Source organism: Hoplias malabaricus, chromosome 15 (assembly GCF_029633855.1).
Source record: "Hoplias malabaricus isolate fHopMal1 chromosome 15, fHopMal1.hap1, whole genome shotgun sequence".
Lineage (NCBI taxonomy): Eukaryota > Metazoa > Chordata > Actinopteri > Characiformes > Erythrinidae > Hoplias > Hoplias malabaricus.
Genome location: NC_089814.1, coordinates 36,455,705 through 36,478,308, shown reverse-complemented (window position 1 = coordinate 36,478,308; position 22,604 = coordinate 36,455,705). Strand labels below are relative to the sequence as shown.

At 43.5% G+C, this 22,604-nt stretch overlaps 1 protein-coding gene across 1 annotated transcript in view; it reads left to right on the top strand.

Annotated features, from left to right (window-relative positions):
• LOC136668807 (transmembrane protein 164) overlaps positions 1-21,928 on the top strand; it is a 33,441-nt gene extending 11,513 nt beyond the window's left edge. The window contains exons 2-6 of the mRNA XM_066646516.1: positions 3,018-3,067; positions 9,563-9,629; positions 16,385-16,463; positions 18,555-18,655; positions 20,460-21,928. Of these exons, the coding sequence (XP_066502613.1) occupies positions 3,018-3,067; positions 9,563-9,629; positions 16,385-16,463; positions 18,555-18,655; positions 20,460-20,666 (504 nt within the window). The 3' untranslated portion in view covers positions 20,667-21,928. The remainder of the gene's footprint in view (positions 1-3,017; positions 3,068-9,562; positions 9,630-16,384; positions 16,464-18,554; positions 18,656-20,459) is intronic.
• The last annotated feature ends 676 nt before the right edge of the window (positions 21,929-22,604 follow it).

Sequence of the window (22,604 nt, the reverse complement as noted above, 5' to 3'; positions counted from 1 at the left end):
TGTGATGTCATCTGTAGGCGTGTCTAGTTACAGAGGCAAGGAGCGATGGCGACACCCACGAGGAGCACACAGTGTAGTCTTCTACATCGTCTTATCGCCAAAACTGATTGTTTTTGGAGAAGAACAAACGTCTAACAACAGCACAAACGCTCACAGGTCGTTTATACGCTCCGCCACCTTCTCACTTCCGTTTACTGCCACTGTGCAGTGCCCCCTGTTGGTGACGTGTTCCGTGACTTACCCTAGGTTTCAGTAAAGATGGTGTACACATGGCTGGTTCGCTGAAAAGCACCAAGGTTCTTATGAAGCCGAACGGAACCAGTTGAAAAACCAAAGCGCTACAAGGTGACCTCCCATCATAGGCTCTTACGGTTCATTTCCACTGCATGGGATCGGCTCGACTCGGCTGGTTGCTTTTCTTGGTCCTATATTACAAAGGAATGTCAAAAAACATGCCTTTTCAATGTGAGAGCATTTGTAGATTCCTTGAATATTAAAGTTAAATCAGTTAATACTTAAGTACTGTTTATTTACAAAGTTGTTTGCCGGGCAGTCGACTCTTCTACTTCAGAGAAAATGAAATATAAAATGTTCGTTTGTTGGAAAAAATCGAGGTCAGTTCTTCATACTCTGGCCCCATCAGCAAGTGACTGTTTTGCTCGAGCTCCTTCTCACTGCGACTTATTCTCCCCAAACTCCTCTTGGTCCTGCGAATGACTGTCATCCTGTTATGTAACTGATCGGCTCCTGCTCTCTTTTGCATCACCTAGGTTAACGGCAGCTGCTGACAGCCATCTGCTCCTCCCTCTTCTCCCCCATATTCCTCCAGAGCAGAGGAGGTGAGGGTTGGCCATTCAGCCCACAGACTCTAATTAGCCGTGTCAGTCTGTGACCTGATTAATCCTACAGTAGTGTTGGCTCAGAGTCAGTCGTTCTTCTGGGGCCATTGGCACTCACAGAGGCTGATAACGGAGCACAGAGCAGTGGGGAGGGTATTTGAGTGCACACACCTCAATATTTGTTGAATTTTAGTTTACTTCATCAAACGAACACAGCAGTTGTTCTTCACATTGTGTGAAAATGAGGAATGGACCAATAGCAATTCTTCAAAATCACTTGGAAAAGTTACTTTATGCTTTTGTTTGGAGGTGACGACATAAGTGTTAGGAACAACACTTACTTGTGGGGCAGCATGGTGGCGCAGCAGGTTAGTGTCGCAGTCACACAGCTCCAGGGACCTGGAGGTTGTGGGTTTGATTCCCGCTCCGGGTGACTGTGAGGAGTTGGTGTGTTCTCCCTGTGTCTGCGTGGGTTTCCTCCGGGTGCTCCACCCATGGTCCAAAAACATGTTGGTAGGTGGATTGGAGACTCAAAAGTGTGAGTGCGTGAGTGAATGTATGTGTGTGTCTGTGTTGCCCTGTGAAGGACTGGCGCCCCCTCCAGGGTGTATTCCCGCCTTGTGCCCAATGATTCCAGGTAGGCTCTGGACCCACCGCGACCCTGAACTGGATAAGGGTTACAGACAATGAATGAATGATTACAGTGTACAGGGTGAGTGAAAAGTCTCAGGACACCTTTTTATTCCAGAAAGGAAAGGGAAAACATCAATGGAACATGGCCGCCATCTTAAAAGACGCCATATTGGATCAAGGACAAGGTTTTCCAATGGGAAGGTGGTCATGTAGCATATCAAAGAAGACCAGATTGGTTCAGAAAACGATCAGATTTGCAATACGTCCTCTGGTTCAAAAGTTTTGTTAATTATAGGCTCGACCAGATCCTAAATGCTCAGCGCCGTCTTTGGTCAGACTTTCGGTCGATATGTTATAATTCTGATATCGATATGAACAATATAAAAACCACAGAAAAACTGCCAAGAAAAAAACATGACATCATCATCAAACATAAATCTATTAACTTTGTCAATATTCATTTTAAAGTTAGTTTAAAAAAATAACTGATGGCAGCGCCCTGTAATGAATGTTATAAAATATAAAAATGTTGTAATTAATGTTATTGAAATATTTTATATTGAGATCTATACTGATATTAAATTAATGTCCAGACCCACTCTCACACTCACTTAACCCCCTTTGTTGAGTGTAAATGAACTGGATAAAGCTGAACTTTACATTTTTGGACATTGCAATACACTAACTGCTGTTTGTGTTGTGGTTAAACACATACAGAGAGGAACGTTACTTAGTGGTGGCCCTGAATTAGTCAAAATTATATAAAATGTCTGGTCACAGTGATCCGTAACATATCTAAGAACAAGTAGTCGAGTTTTTTCAGATACAAAATAGAACAGGTTTGTGTCACATAAAACCGATTTATGAAATGGCCAATGTGCAACTAGCAGAACTGGAATTACCACATTTACGTATTCACAAACAAACTAGTGACTTATCTTCCTGTAGGCTATTTTATCTGACTTGCATTTTTTAAAATACTGGTCGACCCACTTTTCCCAGATCTGAAGTACACTAGGGGCCAATAATAATAACAATAATAAAAATAATAATTTACACTTAAATAGCACCTTTCAAATACACAATGACTCTTTACAATTGAGAACGTTAAATTAAAAAAAGAAAATAAACATCAGAGAGACAGATGGGGTTCTGAGAAATGACAGAATTTAAGCTGGGTTTTTGAAGATGGAAAGAGAGAAGGAAAAATGGATGGAAGAGGGTTGGGAGTTCCAAAGTGTGGGGGAATCAGAGGATCCGAGTTTACACCGCAGGGTACAGGGGTGTGGAAGTGAGGGCAGAGGGGAGGGAGCAAGGCCATGTGAGGCCTTATATGTCAACAGTATTTTGTATTGAATGTGTTTGGTTACTGAAGCCAGTGAAGCTGGTGTAGGACGGGGTGGGAGCTGGGGGGTGGGAGGATGGGGTATGGGCAGATTTCTTAGTGTGTGCTGAGTTTTGAAGGTCCTGAAGAATGTATTTTGTCCTGAAATCCAAACCTCTCCACTAAACACTGTCCATCTTCTTATTTGTCCACCTCCATAGATCTTCCTGCTGGCCTGTCCTCCTTGTAAAACAGCCATGGTCATCTTTCGGTGAGTATTCATTCTTTTATAGAACAAACGTTGACCTTTGTACGTACCAGGAATGGGAAAAACTGAGATTAAAACATATATATCACAGGCTTTTTATAAGACAGTGATGTAATAACAACCTCCTTAACACCGAAAGCCAGCCGACAGATGCACAGAGCAGTAGAAGTGTGGGCAACGTTATGATGACAGCCATTTTACATTTGGCATTTCTCACACCAACACTGAACTTAACTCTTCTCAAATGAAACAGATTCACTGCTTATGCTTTTCATTTTTTAACCCACGGCGACACATGTTTACTGAACGTCCTGGTTGCAGTCACGTGACAGTGTGTGAGAGAGTGACCTCGTTTACAGAATGACGGTGTGCTTCATGTAAAAGTATGTTTTTGTTTCTAAAAAGGTGTGTTCCAACATTTTTAACGACTCAAATGCGACATTCTGATCCCTTTTCAGGAACAAAATGTTGAAACACGAGTTAAAAATGTGTAATTCATGGTGAACCGAGCGTGGGCTCTTGTGGGTTAAGCTGAATTTGCCTGATTCCGTTAAGCGACGTGTCTGAGGCAGTGCGTGTTCAGGGCTTAGTCATTTGTGTATCGGTTATGCTGCACTGACACTGACAGGACGTGCGGTTTGAATGCATGTTAAGAGGCTGTGGATACAAATGGAGAGAATGGCCTGGTTTATTAGATCATGATTAACAGGATGTGCAGTTTAAAAATAAATAAATAAATCATCATTACATCTGTTGTAAATATTGCACATTCGAAATATTTCATAAAATAAAGTCTAAAAAGTAAAAAACCCCAAATCTGCAGAGGTTTCAGGGTTGATTAATGTGGGATGGGCTACTGTGAAATTAGAAATGTTTTATTAAAAAGCATCATGTTAAACTTGACTTAGCGCTCTTGTTTAGCGAGAATACTGGACGTTATCTTTAATACGACAGTGTTTTAGTCTTGTCTGCTTCAGTTTTAACTAGGGATTCACCAATGTTGAATTTTTGGGGCTGATGGTTTTTCTGTAAAAAAAAAAAAAAAAGAAGAAGCCAGAAGCTGGACCTCCAATGAGACTGGCTGGATACTAATGTGTGGTGCCATTTTAAACAGATTAAGGGTTAAATCTCCTTAAACAGAAGCACACTCACTTGTAGGTCAAGGAAGGAGCAAGTGGTAATGGATAGGCGGAGATAGCTCCATGCTATTTGCACAAATGCGCTTCCAGTGTCCGTGTCAGATCCCGTTTATGAGCGCAGTAATGCAGTGGATTTGGCTTACCACAAGCGAGGAGAAAAATCTGGTGTGATGGTAATGGAGAGATGGGAGTGTGATAGGACTGGCCTAAGAACAGATATGTACTCAGAGGAGTGCCACACACTCAACAGCCACTGGGTTTAAACATGTTGGCTGTTTGGGATGAAGCCAAATAAGATTCCTGTGTTCATTCAAGCAGTACTTTAAAATATTTTCATTATAAAATCTGGTTCGAAACTGGAAAAGGTAGAAAATGACAGGGACTCCATGAAAAATTGAGATCAGATCAATTGAGATCAGAAGTGGCGGCCCACTCACCCCACGTTAGTAACGGTTTATGGCTAGATTTCCCTCCAATGTCTCCAATGTGAAGTTTTAAATGTTTACTTCAGTTAATTCCTGAGAAGCGTAGTCTATTTGGAAGTTAGTTCAGTTTTCTCTATGGCTAACGGCCTTTCGGGCTACGTTCAGTTCCAGTGAAACATCAAATCTGAGGTTTAATAAAATGTTTTGAGAATTTCTGGGATCATTATTAGTATTCCGCCTATTTCCGACCGTCCTGCCGTATATGGTGCAATTCCGCTCACCCTCTTCGCCAATCGCATTGGGTAAAACAATAAAACGTAAGATCAAGCCTTAGTAGGGCATTTAAACATCAGTCTTGCAAGAAATCACACATCTAAACAATATTTAAGTGTCTCTAACAGTGTTGTAATTCTTTGTGTGTAAAACTGCGTGTAGAACACAACACATTTCCATTTCGCGACAGATATTTCCCTCAGTGTAAAAGTTAGCTTAGCGGTTAGCTTCCTTTTCTCTGAGGTGAAAATCTACCGCCATTTTAATCCTTACATGTAGAGTACGGATACCAACACAGGACAAACGTAATCTCATTGTGAACCTCTCAAACCCACTGAATGAGGTAGAAACTGTCTCGTTTGACTGTCACAAGCAGAGGAGGTGGCCGAAGTTAGGGGGCGCTAATAATCTTAGCAGTATTGGCACCTACTTAAACAAAAGCGGTTTTATCTAAAAACATTTTCTTTCAAAGTCAAGCAAGTCTTGGACATTAATCTACACACATTTGACTCCTGAAAAATGTTGATTTGAGTGAGTAAAGTACTTCTATTTATTTACAGTTAGCTAAGCTTTCCAATATTGTAATTAAAGTGTGGCCGGAACTTGGGGTAATTTCGCTAGATTGTTTCGGGTAATAAAAAATTTTAATATGCAAATGTTATGTTGGTCTTAAATTTCACTGAGAATGGTTTTAAAGTCTAAAGACTTAATTCACTGAAATCTGCAAGAACCCTGTTTTTAGGTTTAGATGCAAACTGGCTACAGTCTTAAAGTGGCAACTGGTTTGGCTACAAAACTTTATTCGACAAGCAACAGTGCCGAGTGTATGCGAATCCTAGCACTAGGTACTCACTCCTTTATTTCCTTAATGTGGTTTATGCTTGATTTTCCTGTCAGAATTAAGAAGGGTCACTTCACTTGTAATTAGTCCAGCCTCATGATGTTTTGGTGTGAAAGACCCTGGTTTTAATCATTTATCTTTGGTAAAACTCACACAACATGATTTTTCATTCCCAATAATTAACGTTACTAGCTCTGTCGGTCATGTGAGCGAACAATGTAAATTTTTTTGAAGTATATTTTTGTTGAAGTATATTGGAAAGATTTTTAATTTGCAAAACCAAAAGGGAAAAAGAAATATTGATAAACGCCCCCCTGCAGTTCCACTGTTGTAAATGGATAGCTCCGGCCCTAAAATCTGATCTGGCTGAGCCACGTTTGAAGCCGTTGTAAATTACACGATATACACACACCTATGACCGCCTAGTTGCAGTTTATAAAACATGTAAACTCTTGATAAATCATGTGGGTGAACAGGGGATTAATGGTGTAAAGAGATTTTATAGATTAATATTATATTAATTAAATTCCAAATTAATATAAACAGCAGTTGTTATCATTAAGTGGGTGTTTCATGTTTAGACTGTTTTGCTACCAGTGTTTACATTAGTGAAGGAAGAGACAATACAGTGACATACAATCAAGAGACAATACAGTGCTTGGTTAAGCTAATGCTACTTAACCTGTTTCTTGAGCTAAAGGCTCAGTGCTAGCCCTGTACTTCCTGCAGCTTCTCCTAGAGTAAGAGTCCCTTCAGAAAAATAACTTAAAAAAAAACAAAACATAAAAAATGTCCACAAAGCGTAAGTGTTTCTATTCAACTAAACAAACAGTGCTCGTCGTTAATGGACTACACTGTGTGGCGGAAGAATACTTTACTGTGAATGTTTGTTTGTGAATAGATACATTTATGAATATTATGTTGACTCCATCTTGTGCTGTGCCAAAACCAACCTTGACCCTGATACATTCGCAATAATACACTGCCTCTCGTGGCTTATTGCTCATTCATCATTTCACATACTACACTGACTTTATTGCTTTTCTAAAAGCTACATTTGTGTAGAAGAATTTAGGTTTTAAAAAAAAGAACGATGTAGAATTTTTTTAAGCATTATTTTTTCAAAATATTCCACTTTATTACATTTACTTTACTTTATTACATTTCCTCTGAAATGTAGATGTTTAATATGTTTACTTTTATCACCTCAAAGTGTAATAAGATCCAAGGCGGCTCTGAAAAGGCACACAATAAATAATGAGTAACAGCTGTGAATATGTGCGGAATGTCACACGTTATAAAGACACGGCGCTGTGCACAGCCTCTAGCGTCTTGTAATAAATATTGCGTCAGCCGTGTGATATGTATGGCTATGGAGAAATCAGAGTTAGTAGCTTCTTGTTAATTTCCCTTTGCTGCATTTGACCTCCCCAAGGCAAGATACACAGCATCGAGAGATTCCTCATGGGAGGTTGATCTGTATTCAGAAAGAGGACGTTCCGAGCAGAGTCATGCTCTCTGGAGCTTTGGTAATCCCACTGCGTCGTGGGTCCTGCCCTCAGCAAGCGGTGTCCAAAAACAAATAGCAGATCTAGGATCAGCTGCATAGTATGGCTTCTTATGATGAAGAATAGAGCCCAGCTATATTCTGATCTAAGGTCAGAACCAAAGCAACATTTCTCCACAGATGGGAGAATCGCTAGAGTGATAAAAATAGTCATTAAAGGCAGTCAGAATCTTTGGCTATTTGGCAGTTCATTGGACAAGACCATCATTGGACAGGGTTTTCTTTCTGAAGGTTTTAAACAGTGGGGCGCCATCATTTTAAAACGTTAAAATAACTCAATATTGTGATAATAGTGATATTCTGACTCTCGTAATAAGTCATACGTTCTTTACATGAGTCGTTCAGACACAGTGACGTACGGTGGCTCTGAGCTGGAGGAATCTGCTCCAAAGGGGGAGTGGCTTCAGTCGTGTGGAGGGGGTGTGGTCACAGAATATCAGACGTACAATAATCCACGGTGTTATGTGAGAACTGAAAGAAGCCTGTAACACCAGGAGGAAGGAGGAAACACTGATCTGTTCCACCTCCTCCTCGAGCAGAAGCCCCCGGCTGAGGACGAGGAAAATCAAAAACGCTGTTAGAGTTCTGGGTTTGTTTGGTTATTTACTCTGAAGCTTTAAAGCTACTGTTTACATTTGCTCCAGTGGCCTCTCCACAAGTCACTCCCCTTTTGGAGCACTTTGGTGTACGTCATTACGTAAACAAGTCAGATTCACGATATTACTGTAAATGATGCAATACAGCACAGCCCTAAATGAAACATTACTTTTTTTGTTGTTGTTAAAAAGATCGTACGTCTGCCAGAAAGGACACTGTGATCCTACGAATACAAACGACAGTCGTATTAAGTCTGAGTCTCAGTGCTTCTACTTAAGGCTTGTGAAGAGGCCATAGGCTTCGTAATGTCCCAGTTGCCAAAGGATACAAAGGTACTTGTCTCTCAGCCTGTTTTGAACTTTCAGGGAGATGGGACTGGATCTCAACCAGAGCAGTGCCACATGCCTGAGCTGAATGCCAATTATGTTCCCTGTGCCCCTTCTGTAGGCTCTCGGAGAGCTGAAACTAAATCCACACGAACACGCCGTTTGGTGATTCAACAACAAGTCAATCCTGTGCATAAAGCAATGCTTTGTTTCATGAACTATGCTGTTTCTAAAGAGCGCTCCGTATGAACAAACGTAGCCTGAACGTTACAGATTATTTCCCCTAACATAAAACTTCCCTAATCCTGCATTACAGTGCTGCACGTTGTTGATCCATGGTTTCATGTAATGGAGCATGTGTTCTCTAATAAATAATCAACAGATATTAGACAGTTTTGCTCCTACTTCTCAAACACTTGACTACCTCACTGTTCAAACGTGACGTCGTGAAATAACGGCACCCTTAAAGCTTTCTGAAAGGATTACTTCAGTTCAGACGGGCTGTGTTTTCAGTGAAAACTGTTCTAATCAAAAGTATTCAGGGTCCAGAAATGCAGCCTGCGTTGGGGTCATTTTAGAGGACACCTCTAGAGAAGGTCTACGTTTCACAGTCTTTTGTCAAGGATAATCATGTGTCCAGCGTGTGTTTGACCTAAAAAAGTTGAAGGGAAAGAGCGGAAGAAGAGCTGAACTCTCCTCCACGTAAAAAACGATGCTGTATTTTGTTCTGCTGCATTACGTAAAGAACACTAACATTATCTTAAAATTACAGCTTCAGAATCATTGTGATGCTCTGATTGAGTTGTAACAGAGAATCGAGCCACTGTCATTGCTACTCTGGGCTCAGCACTGCAGAAACTGCACTGTGTGCTGTGTGTGTAACTGTTGGAGGAGGGTAGGAAACCAGAACAATGAATTCAGAACAGTGCTGGAAAAATGAATTACACTACATTTATCCCTCAAAGCAGGCTTTTAGAGCGTTCATACGAAGAGGCACTGCACCTGAAGACTCTTTATTCAAACGCATACAGATTTGAATGTGCATCTCAGGCTAGGTTTGTCTCTCATTGTCTGTAGATATCTGCCTCGCTGTGTGGTGTCTGATTGTAAGAGGGCTTGTGTAATGGTCACGTGGTTACTTAAAAACGTGCAGCAAAGTCAAGAAAGACTCTGCTGAAGGTGTAGCTTTCATTACTTCACTACGCTGCAGTCAACGAATGAACGTGTGAAAAATGACCTCCCACTAATTATGGACCTCAGCAGCAAAGAGGAGTAATTACGGCTGTCTGCTGTCGGTTCTAATTATGTAACCTGTGTTCTTTCTTTGCAGGCTCCAGGTCCACATGCTGAACGGTGCCCTATTAGCCCTTCTCTTCCCAGTGGTCAACACACGATTAGTAAGTGATTTATATTTCATTTAATGTGTTTGATTTGTAAGAGCAGGAGCTGGTGGCCTGTGTGTTTTTACACACACACACACACTAGCTTTCTGATTACCTCTGGGAAGGCACATGGCGGTAATGTGTGTGCATACAATTGGAATCAGTTTGATGTGGTTTGTATCGTGTGGATGTGTGGTGCACGTTGCTCTAAACCTAGGTATAAACCGAACACTCCCTAAACTCCCTGAGCCAGGGTCGACCAGGTCTTTCATTAAGGATTCCAGTAGGATTCGTTAACGTGTGTGTGGCACTAGTGCGTGAGGTTTAGAGCTCACTAAAGGTTCCAACACAAAACAAACACTTCAGCTTTTTATTTTTTTTTTTTGGGCAGCGGCTTTACACAAATATTTACCAGAAAATACTTGTGACCTAAAACATGCACCTTTCTGTCTCTTGGCTGCCACAAGTGCAAATGTGAGTTTCTGTTTGTATTATCAGGTAAAGCGCAGGTTGCCATCCTTTCCAAAATCCCCTGTAGCAACGGGAGCCTTAATCCCGGAGTCTGTTCTCTGCAGAAACTGTGAAAACGTCCACACGGCAGACGTAGTTGTGTAGTTACCGGCGTCAGTGCACACGCACAAAAAGGCCATCAGTGTAACATCAGCTAAAAGTTCAATAGCTAAAATAATCCACATATCGGTAAATAATACTTCGGTCGAGGACACACCCCGCAGCACTAGTTTACAGTATGTATCACGGCTGTATAATAGCTTCTATCTCTAAGCCAAAGCCTGTCAAGTCTATCGCTTCCTCATTGAGGATTTAATATGAAAGTTGAAGAGAATCTTCATCAGAAGAACAGCTCCCTGTCTGTTGCCATGGCCACTTCCTTCGAGGTCTTGGCTGATGCAGGCCGTTCCCAGGCCTGTGCTATTGAAATGTATTGAATGTAGCATTTGAAACCAAGGTTTCCTAAAATGTCCCCGGTGAACTAACTCTGACTGAATGGTTCTGACACTCCAGACACCCCCACCCTTTTTCTCAGGGCATTCTCTCATTGTCTGGTGTTCTTTTCAGAGCTTGCAAGCTTTTGTTCTTCTGTCCGGGTTTCTTCCACTGGCTGCTGGTGCTTCAGAGCTCAGGTAGAGGTGGTGTTAGCTGACAGACAGATTTGGATGAGTTCTATTCTGGGAGGGACTGTCAGTACGATTTGTAATTGAAAACAAGACAGAATGGGCAGAGTCTGTAGGTCCTGCAAGCCTGTCAGTTGTGCCGCACTCTATTTTTGGATAGTTACTATTGCGTACATGTTCGGATGAGCTCCCTAACAGGCAGAGTGTATTTGCTGTGGTCATCCTGTGCAGTTACAGCACCTTAGGGCCTTCAGTGATAGCCGCCCTGTTCAAATCTGAACAATACATGCACTGTATTGTAATTGTGATGTTTTCAGAGAGAAACACTTAGTCAGTCAAATCATATTACATTACAGCACAAATAGTGCCATCAAATCTTTACAGCAATGTTCTACACTAGAGTGTAATACTGCAGCAAGAGAGTACATCTATTAAAACTCCCTACTGTTGATTTCAGAAGGAAACAACATTTAGCCATGACATGTTTGGGTACATATTGAAAACATCTAGTAAATATGACATTAGAGAGGTTTAATATTACAGAGTTTATTGCTGTAATTAAAAGAATAAAAACTTAAAGTGTAGTTCACGATAGTAACCAAAGACATTTGTGTCCTCTCCATGTGCTGCTCTGGAAACCGCTCTAATGTGTTTACGAAGCCCCGGTGTCTGTAAATGGGTAAAAAAACAAAGTGGTCCGGTGCTAGGCTTTCTCTCTCTCTGCTCACGGCAGAGAAACGCCATCTGGAGGTTTTTAGACAACGGAGAGACTCCAAACGCTGAAAAGCACCAACCGAGATGAGGATGTTGCTCTATTCCTGCTCCATAGGGGGGTCACACTGACTTATTTTTGCTGTTACAGTTACATTACTTAAGGTGGAACTGACTCTAAATTCAGGAGAGCGCTAATTGCATGAAAGTAAACGCAGAGGGAAAGTGCTACAAAACTAAACAGCTCGAGTTACACATGAGTTTCTGTGGGAATTCTAGTTGCACTGTAACGGTGCTATACAGTCACCATAAGTTTGGGTTCATGGTTAGCATGTGATATACCAGTCACACTCATCCACAAGTAGTGCAAAAGAATATATTATGATTACTGTAATGTTATATACAAAAAACATAAACAGAAACAAACAACGAATACAAATGTTCAAAGCCCCTCAAGATGTGGAGACAATGTCCATTAATGTCCTTAGTCCACAGTAGTTTTTATATTGGGTAAAGTAGATCACCCTCACCGGTTTATTGATGGAGTTGTTTGGGATGATGGAGACTGATGAGACGATAGGTGCTAACAGGTAAATGTTGTCCCACTTTGATGTTTGGAATACGTCTTTCACATTGTCCTCAGTGCTCAGGGCACCAGTGTTTAGTCACTAAAGCCATAATAGAAGTCCTTCTATATAGAGAGACACCCAGTGTAATTCATATTTAACATTAGTCTTTAAACCAACCGTACACCACTACAAACATTCCCCAAACCCTCATTTCGTAGTTTATTCACAAACATTTAACAAACAACTCTTAGCCTCCTTACATTGAGCTTGAAAACACAGTTCTCCAAAGAAAAGTTTGTTTCTCTGCATGCTGCTTGACTCTCAAACTTCTTCTTCACTTGCTTTCTTTAGTAAAGCATTCTAACTCCGTACTAGTCCCTACAGGCCAGAGTTGGTACTACATCTCACTCCTCTGGAATTGGAGGGATTCCAGTTACAACACTTCAGACACATACCAACAACAGTCGCTATTCTCCCTCAGACACACCACAACACCGTAAAAGACGCTTAGAGTCGGAATGTAAACAACCAGAGAGAACTGTGCTTAGCCACCATTTACAGACAGTCCCTTTAATTTACAAAGAACTAGAGTGAGAAGAACCAGATATAAAACCAGTCTCCACCCATTCCTCTCTCATCTTTGAAGGTTCCTCTTGAGCAAATGAATAATTCCCCGATACATGTTTTTTTCTCAGACGTTTCCTGTTGGTGATGTCCATTACCAGTCCTCGTGTCATGTTGCAGTCAGAGAGCAGACTCTCCCTCTCTTGGCTCTGGTCCAGCGATTGGTTTTAGAGAGAAACCTGTTTATGGACGGCTACTAAGAGGAAATGTTCAGTGCTAAACATCGTAAGCACTGTATATCACTGATTGATGATGTGGAACATTTATAATGGGGATGTCACGCGTGGCACAGAATGCGTCTTCTTCAGTGGGTGTGGTAAGACTTGTCAACTCAGGAATCTTTTATCTTTATCAAGCGACTATAGCATGCCACAAATGACTTCAGCCTTGAGATTACACTTGTGTAATCCAGTCATCGTTCTCATTCACCAAGGGGAGGTGATGTTTAACTCGTATGCAGTGAGAATTAATACATTTAACAGAAACTAAACTGCGTACTGAATGTGAGGGTCTGTGATGTCCATTCTTCGTTCTCAGAAGGTTCTGTATTTTTCCTTCTCTAGGTGTTTAGGGTGCACTCTTTTTCATCTGACGAGTCGTCAGTGACCTCATCGTAGTCATAAATAGTACATTAAGCTTCCTCTGTTATGATCTTATCGCTTTCCTTTTCTCTCTGCAGCACAATTTGTGCCAAAACAGTGTTCACATAAAGATGTGGACAAAAGGGATGGTTTTTACAGGCTATTATTCTCCTATTCTTCCTTGCTCTGCTTAGAAGTTCCTCAGGAATTATTCTCGGCCACGCCTCGCTATTTTAGAAAGTGGCTTTACGTTTCTAATCCATTAGCTGACAGTGCGCACTCTAGGATTCGTTTGTCTAATTCCCTTAAGTCGTTCAGATATATTGATTCATTTGTGAATCACTTTCACTGCTTTTGTCAGTTTTAACTCTTTATTTCAGCACTCACCAAAGACATTAGAAACATTTTCTTTCGTGTAACAGTGTCTCACCACTGCATGGGGGATGTTTAAATACAGTTAACAGGTAAATGACTTGCTTGTTGTGCCATTACTGGCGTTGCAGCATGTCATCTGATGCATTTACTGTGCCATAGAGATGTAGCCTAGAAATATTATAGGTTTATAGCTTGCAATTAACAGATTTGATCAATTCATGAGAGAAAAATATAAGGCACCAGCTTCTTGGATTTAACAGCATCTTGATTGAAGTCTTTGCAAGAACCACCATCCTTTTAGGCCGCTGTAAAAGGAACACACTCAGTCTAATGTTCTAGATCAGCTGTTCTGTCAACAGCTTTGGCCTCAATGCATCAGCCTTCAAAGACAAAGGCTGCTTGTTCTGAATCTGACATACTGTACGTGCCCTTTGGCCCTAGTCCTCGTGACCCGCTGTAGCCAGCATCACTCATCAAGTCTTTAGATCACACCACTATTTGCACGAGCACAGTACTGAGGTAATTATGTTTGTGCGAGGCTGATTATTTTAAAAAAGTGTGATCTACCGACGTGCACGTCCCACTCGACACCCCCTACCTTTTACGTCCGATCGCACGGCCCCACCGCCTCGTTTCCTGTGGCAGTGGAAGTGGGGGTCACTAATAAAACTGAGGGTGTGGTGGTGGTGTGGTGGGTGAAGGGATTCAGCCCGTCACTCGGAGCAGAGGTCCAAACCGTTTCTCCACCTTTCCACTGTTTCATACTTTTTCGGTGCACGACTGAAGTATTTATGTCCAGAGGCATGTGCCGCATGTTTTCTATGAAACGGTGTGTAGAGGATTGACTCCTGTGTGAGGGAGAGGATACTATGAGGATGATCTGATGAACGCTTCACTCTCTTCCAGTTGGAATGGTTTGGTAGGCTGCAGAATAGTGTTTATTTTTGTGTATGCCTTCTCTCTCTCGATCTCTCTCTCTGACTCTCTGACTCTCTTTCTCTGGCTGTCTCTCTCTCTGACTCTCTCTCTCTCTCTCTTTCTCTGGCTGTCTCTCTCTCTGACTCTCTCTCAATCTCTCTCTTTCTCTCTCACTCTCTCTCTCTGGCTGTCTCTCTCTCTCTGACTCTCTCTTTCTCTCTCTGACTCTCTATCTCTCTCTCTCTCTCAATCTCTCTTTCTCTCTCTCTCTGACTCTCTTTCTCTCTCAATCTCTCTCTTTCTCTCTCTCTCTCTCTCTCTCTCTCTCGATTCCATTTATTCTGTCACTTCAGCTTGCTCACAGTTTGAAGACACACACCCACCCACACACACTGATGGAATGGGAGAGGTGCTGTTTACTCAACAGCAGGGGCACGGAGAGAGGAGCTAAATATTAACCATTAAATCTGATCCTATAGAGACATTACAATATGTGTTTATTATTATTATATTAATGATATTATATTATGAATATATGATGTTTGTAAGTATCACTAAACTGTAGCGTAATGACAGACTTAACAGCTGATACGGTTCATTTCTGTCAGTAGTTTGATTAAAGAAGGACGGTCTCCTCCTGAGGTTCTTCCTCCAGACCCCAGGGAGTTTTTCCTGCCGTTATCTGTTCTGATACCAACCCTGTAAAGCTACTTTGTGACAACATCAAATCATATCTCAATGTATTTATATAGCGCTTTTTACAGCTGATGATGTCACAAAGCAGAATTGGTATCAGTAAATGTTGCATAATTTTGCTGCTCTTCTAATACCATTGTGGAGAGTGTGGGTTTCCTCCGGGTGACTGTCTGTGAGGAGTGTGGTGTGTTCTCCCTGTGTCTGCGTGGGTTTCCTCTGGGTGACTGTCTGTGAGGAGTGTGGTGTGTTCTCTCTGTGTCTGCGTGGGTTTCCTCCGGGTGACTGTCTGTGAGGAGTGTGGTGTGTTCTCCCTGTGTCTGCGTGGGTTTCCTCCGGGTGACTGTCTGTGAGGAGTGTGGTGTGTTCTCCCTGTGTCTGCGTGGGTTTCCTCTGGGTGACTGTCTGTGAGGAGTGTGGTGTGTTCTCTCTGTGTCTGCGTGGGTTTCCTCTGGGTGACTGTCTGTGAGGAGTGTGGTGTGTTCTCTCTGTGTCTGCGTGGGTTTCCTCCGGGTGTCTGTCTGTGAGGAGTGTGGTGTGTTCTCTCTGTGTCTGCGTGGGTTTCCTCCGGGTGACTGTCTGTGAGGAGTGTGGTGTGTTCTCCCTGTGTCTGCGTGGGTTTCCTCCGGGTGACTGTCTGTGAGGAGTGTGGTGTGTTCTCTCTGTGTCTGCGTGGGTTTCCTCCGGGTGACCGTCTGTGAGGAGTGTGGTGTGTTCTCCCTGTGTCTGCGTGGGTTTCCTCCGGGTGATTGTCTGTGAGGAGTGTGGTGTGTTCTCCCTGTGTCTGAGTGGGTTTCCTCCCACGCTCCAAAAACACACATTAGTAGGTGGATTGGAGACTCAAAAGTGTCTGTAGGTGTGAGTGTGGCTCCGGACCCACCACAACCCTGAACTCGATAAGGGTTAGAGACAATGAATGAATTTACGTTTAAAAAAGGCACATAAATCTTATATTGCACATAAATAGTAAAGTATAATGAATGTCGGTATGAAATGACTACAATAAAAAAATGAAAATGCATTGAATTTCACCGGACAGTGAATTGCCCGATGGACGAAATACTGAACTAATGTTTTTTTGTGTATTATTTGAATGAATAGGAAAAATAAACCTTCATTTCCAACTGAAACATGATGAAAATGTGTTGTTTTTTTGTCGTCTGCAGCTTCCATTCGAGAAGGAGGTCTACTACATCCAGCATTCCATGCTCTACTTGGTGCCCATCTACCTCTTCAGAAAAGGAGGTGAGCTCTCAGATGGCCGTCAGCAGCATGAACCGTGTGCCAGCCCACAGAGGCTTATGGAGAACAGTCGCATGCACGCACACCTACCACAATGTCCTGTTGTCACACTTCATGCTTCTCTTCACACGTCAGCCGCGTAAAACCCCCTCAGATCGGCCCGGCACTCCGGCGCCCATCTGAAACGGAGATGCCATTGCCGTGTGCTCATTTGTCTACACTGAGCGTCGTAGTGGGAGGGAATGGCTGTAGAATGAGGCCTTGTTTTTTATTCTAAGGAGACTTGGGGTTGTCTGCCATCTACTGTTCTCCCTCGTTCATTACACTCATCCCTCGGCGTGTGGCAGTGGAACGGGCAGATTGTTACCTCACGTCCGGATGTCTTTGTGTTGGTTTTTATGAAGACGGCCGGACCCTCAGATGGTGAACAGAGCAGAGACCGGAGCAGCTGCTCGCTGGGTGTGTGCTAGAGGAGCCAGAGCGTTAGGTGGCTGTTACACTGCAGCGGGGGCATCAGTCTGCTGTTAGTTACATAAGCCTGCTGACGGACACACCTTGCTTTCCAGCTGGGGGATATTTTTGGGCTTGATTCTAGTCTTTCTTTATTTACGCCACTCTACCTTCCTCAGAACCAGCGTCTATGTCATTCATTATCATTGTTTATATTCTAGATGTGCAGTGGAACAGGCCGAGGTGGGAATACAGCAAGCTCCTGTCTGTTCTCTGTCTCTGTCTCACGTCCAGGACCATTTTTAAAAGCATTTCCGAGAAGAACAGAGTCACAGTATCATTATTTATACTTTAATTTGTTCTTCAACAAAAACTAAGACTAGAAATGTTTGGTTTTGTTTGTCGTTACTGAAGATAATCGCAGTTATTTCCGTTTTTACGACACATCACTGCTTCATTTAAGACGTGAGATGTGTGCCATGACTGACCCAGAGCCGAACACGTGTGTAACGTAAAACGTGTGTGCGCGCGCAAATGCAAGGAAATTCGCTGTTCATGAGTCACTTCCCCAAACTCCCTGAGCAGGAACGCTGTGGTCGTTCTACAGTGAAGGGGAAGGGAGAAAGAGGTGGATGAGGGAGAGACGAGTGGAACATGAAAGAGAAAAAAGATCATGATTATGATTGAGGGTTTGTGTTTTAATGGATTGTAAATGCTCTTTTGGATAAGTGTGTGTGTGTGTGTGTGTGTGTGTGGGTGGGTGGGTGGGTGTGTGTATTTGCATGTAGAGAACGATACATCTATTCATGAATCTCTTTCACACACACACACAGGTTTTCATACATTTTTGGTCGGTTACACAGACTTCCATTCATTTTGTACAGAGCTACCGTTTATGTAAAGCGTCCTAAACCTAACCCCAAACCTAAACCTAAACTTAGCCCATGCCCTCAGCTTAAACGTGAAGTCCACAGTGTGAATGTGTAAACAGGTTTGTGTCCTTACAACATGCCATATATCTCTGTATACACACACACACACACACACACACTGAGCTGCAGGGTGTCGCCATGCAGGCATTTGATTGTGTGAACCACAGCGCCCTCTGTCGGTGTGATCTGGAAACACGTGGGGAATGAAATCGACTGTAAGCAGACACTAGCAGGTCTTATTTCCGAGGCTGGTGTGGGACTGTTGTAGTTGCACAGATTGTTGCTTTAAACCGTCTAATTCCCTCCAAACACACACGGGTATTGAGCCACAGATCAGAACGAAGTGTGCTGGCACCTCTTTCTGGAGGAGAGGCCAAATCGTGACGCCGCAAACTGAACAGTCTTCCTCTTTTTCCTCTGATTTCTCCACATTGTCTTTGTTTTAGATTTATTTTACAGAAAGTGACAAACACACTGCACACACACTCCGTCCCGAAGGCTTACAGGTGTTCAGTTGCGCACAGATTTCAAAGAGAAACAGCTGGACTCGAGAAGTGACGTCAGATTTCAGCCAGGTCCTGATTCACGGTGTCAGTGTGGTTCAGGTGCAAGACAGATGTGATGCAGCAGATGGAACTGAGAGAGGAGCATGAGTTTTATAAATGTGTGTGATGTTTAATCGCAGTGTTTATTTCCCCCCACTTGTTTTCAGGTGTGTACAAGCCGGAACCATTGAGTGACATGTGGTGGGCGCTTTTATCCACAGGCATTCTCTTCCTCTACCATTTCGTGTTCCTGCAGGGGCTGGGAATGGTAAGACACACACACACACACACACACACTCCCCTCTCGTTCATTTCACCATTAACAGCTCTAGTCTTTCTAAGGCCTCAGCTCTATCTGCTGTAAGCTGCAGTCGGAAAGTGTCACCAGTTTTACACACCGTTATACGTCCACAAACAGCCTTAGCCAAGCTCACGGACACCTGTATCTCACCCGTATCTCACCTGTATCTCACCCGTATCTCCGTGTGTGTGGACGTTTAGTCACTACATCATTTCCACACAGTAGCTGTCTTTCACACTGTGTGTAAACCTCATGACGAACGACCAACAGAAACACTCCAGAGTGACTCTGGATCACGTTTTTTACATCGACTTCCGCTGAAAGCTCAGAAGGTTTTTCCTTTCTCCTGTGAAGTTACTGTCTTTCTTTGATTAGCAACGATTAGAGCTGGACGATTCGGGCCAACATTTAAATCACGGTATATTTCTTAATTGATACGATATAATCTCGATATCGATGTAAACAAAATAAAACCCACAGAAAAACGTCCAAAAACAAACAAGAAACGATACATCGCCCTCTCGGCTTTGTCAATATTAATATCTTTAAAGTAAATTTAAAAGTGCTGAACTGACCACAGCGCCCTCTAATGACCGTCAGTCAGCGGCACACTCTAAACAGTGTGAACTGATATTGAAAATGATTTTAAAAATCATTCATTCATTCATTATCTTATCCAATTCAGGGTCGTGGTGGTTCCAGAGCCTACCTGGAATCATTGGGCACAAGGCAGGAATACACCCTGGAGGGGGTGCCAGTCCTTCACAGGGCGACACAGACACACACATTCACTCACACGGACACTTTTGAGTCTCCAATCCACCTACCAACAAGTGTTTTTGGACTGTGGGAGGAAACCGGAGCACCCGGAGGAAACCCACACAGACACAGGGAGAACACACCACACTCCTCACAGACAGTCACCCGGAGGAAACCCACACAGACACAGAGAGAACCCACCACACTCCTCACAGACAGTCACCCGGAGGAAACCCACGCAGACACAGGGAGAACACACCACACTCCTCACAGACAGTCACCCGGAGGAAACCCACGCAGACACAGGGAGAACACACCACACTCCTCACAGACAGTCACCCGGAGGAAACCCATACAGACACAGAGAGAACACACCACACTCCACAGACTGTCACCCGGAGGAAACCCACGCAGACACAGGGAGAACACACCACACACCTCACAGACAGTCACCCGGTGCGGGAATCGAACCCATAACCTCCAGGCCCCTGGAGCTGTGTGACTGCGACACTAACCTGCTGCGCCACCGTGCCGCCCCTTTAAAAATCATATCGTTACTGAAACATTTGATATTGTGATAAATATCGATATTGAATCATCGTCCAGCCCTAGCCTAGGGATGACACATAGATCCAGTCCCCGCTCGCTTCTGTGAGCGTCTCTGGAGCTACAAGGTTTAATTTGATCTACCAATTAGAACTCTGTTAAACTACTCTCATACTTAAGGACTGCAGACTGTTATTTACACTGCGTTTCTAACCACAGAAATATTCCTGAAACCAGAGTCTTATTTTTTGATTAAGTGCCAGTTCAAGTCCACCTCGTCTGCTTTGGGAAAATGAATTATTGAAGTATTATGTATCGTATGTGAATTTAATTGTAAATCGAGTGGTGGACTCTTTTAAAGCACGCATTCAGATAAAGTTTGAGAAAAAAATCAGTCTAGAAAGTGAATATCATGCAAAAGTAACCCCTTCTGAAACTGTGCACTCACGCTCCGGCTCTCGTTCAGGTGACAGAGGTGAACCTGAACAACATGCTGTGTCCGGCGGTCTCTGACCCGTTCTACGGCCCCTGGTACCGAGTGTGGGCCACGGGTCACCAGACCCTGCTGACGCTGGTGCACGGCAAAGCGCTGACCGTCCTCTCTTACCATATGGCTCCTGCCCTGCGCCACCTGCTGGACACAGCACGCCTGCGCACCAAGAAGGTGGACTGAAGCTTCACCAGGGGGCCACACCTGAGCACCAAGCCTCACACTCCTTTAACTCAGCCAACATCCTGCTGTCGTCCTGAACTCAGTCTCATTTGTTATCGTTTTGACAAGTGCTCAGTGAAAGTGTTGCCTGGCTCCTGTGGCTTTAACCGGAGGAAACCGTAGGTCAGTGTTTTTATCGGATCGTTTTTACCGAGGTCAGTAGCCGGGCGAGACTTGCCTTGGGAGGTTACCGTTAACGACAGACACTTATTTCTCAAGTTGCCTTCTTTGCTTTGTGTTCTTTTAACAGAAACGTGGGGCCAACCCGATGTGTTTTTGTGATCACTCGAATCCTGCATTTACATTCGCACCACGCCGTGTCTAAACCCGTTCATCATGTCTCGACCAAAAAATGCTTTCTATTTCAATACGATTAGTGCTTATTAACTGGATTAACGTGTCGTAGAAAGCATCCGTGTGAAGATATCGTGTTTGTGTCAGAGATGTGTGGTGATTAAGCCTTCTGTAAATAGTCAGCTTTAGGAAACGACTGACGCTCAGTTATTCCTCACCCAGCCTCTGGTGGACTTTAAAGGTAAAGACGGCTTAAACGTTGTCTGTATCCGTGGTGACGTAAGGGAAGAGTTGGACGTAGCTGCGAACGTTGATTTTACGGGAAAGTAGAGTTCCCTTCAGAGAGAATTTTATTTTCTTTCACTCTTCGGACACAATTTAAATTCTAAATATTCCAGTGTTCATGGGTCTTGATTTTTTTTATTCTTCTATTCCTAAACACTTTTAACTATTTACGTACTGCACATTACATTAACACTGAAGGAAAAGTAACTGCTATCGATGAACGATGTTGCCACACTTTGGAAATTGTAACTATATATAGATATATAATTACCGTGGAAACGTCTCCACTTCATCAAACGTTTAAAGCCAAGAACAGACCCTTCCTCGTCTTTGTCTCTAGTGGAAGAGGCAGTGACTAGAGTCAGGGAAAGGGTGGCATTGACAGATTTAATGACATTCACATCAGCTTCGGTGAGAATCATGGCTTCCACCTCGCTCCAGTTTCTGTGCTGATCTCCTGGCGTTCACATGGTTCTGAGCGCTGCGTCTCGACCCGTGGAAATCCAGACGGTTTCGCCTTGAAAGGAACAGAAGAGTCTCGGACGATGCTCCTGACTGAAAGGGAATTTTGTGAAGTCGTTTTTGTACATATTTTTTGGTGAAGTATGTATTGTACCGTGTTTAAAAAAGATTAAAAGTCCCCCCCCCCCATTTGACCTGTGTTCTGAGTCATTCATGATGTAACCTGCACATTCACCACTGGGGGCTTCACACGCACCGACATTTAGACTGCATTCATTCATTCTTTACCTGTAACCCTTATCCAATTCAGGGTCGCGGTGTGTCCAGAGTCTACCTGGAATCATTGGGCGCAAGGCGGGAACACACCCTGGAGGGGGCGCCAGTCCTTCACAGGGCAAACCAGACACACATTCACTCACACCTACGGACAGTTTTGAGTCGCCAATCCACCTACCAACGTGTGATTTTGGACTGTGAGAGGAAACCAGAGACCCACGCAGACACAGAGAGAACACACCACACTCCTCACAGACAGTCACCCGGAGGAAACCCACGCAGACACAGAGAGAACACACCACACTCCTCACAGACAGTCACCCGGAGGAAACCCACGCAGACACAGAGAGAACACACCACACTCCTCACAGACAGTCACCCAGAGGAAACCCACGCAGACACAGGGAGAACACACCACATTCCTCACAGACAGTCACCCGGAGGAAACCCACGCAGACACAGGGAGAACACACCACACTCCTCGCAGACAGTCACCCGGAGGAAACCCACACAGACACAGGGAGAACACACCACACTCCTCACAGACAGTCACCCGGAGGAAACCCCTGCAGACACAGGGAG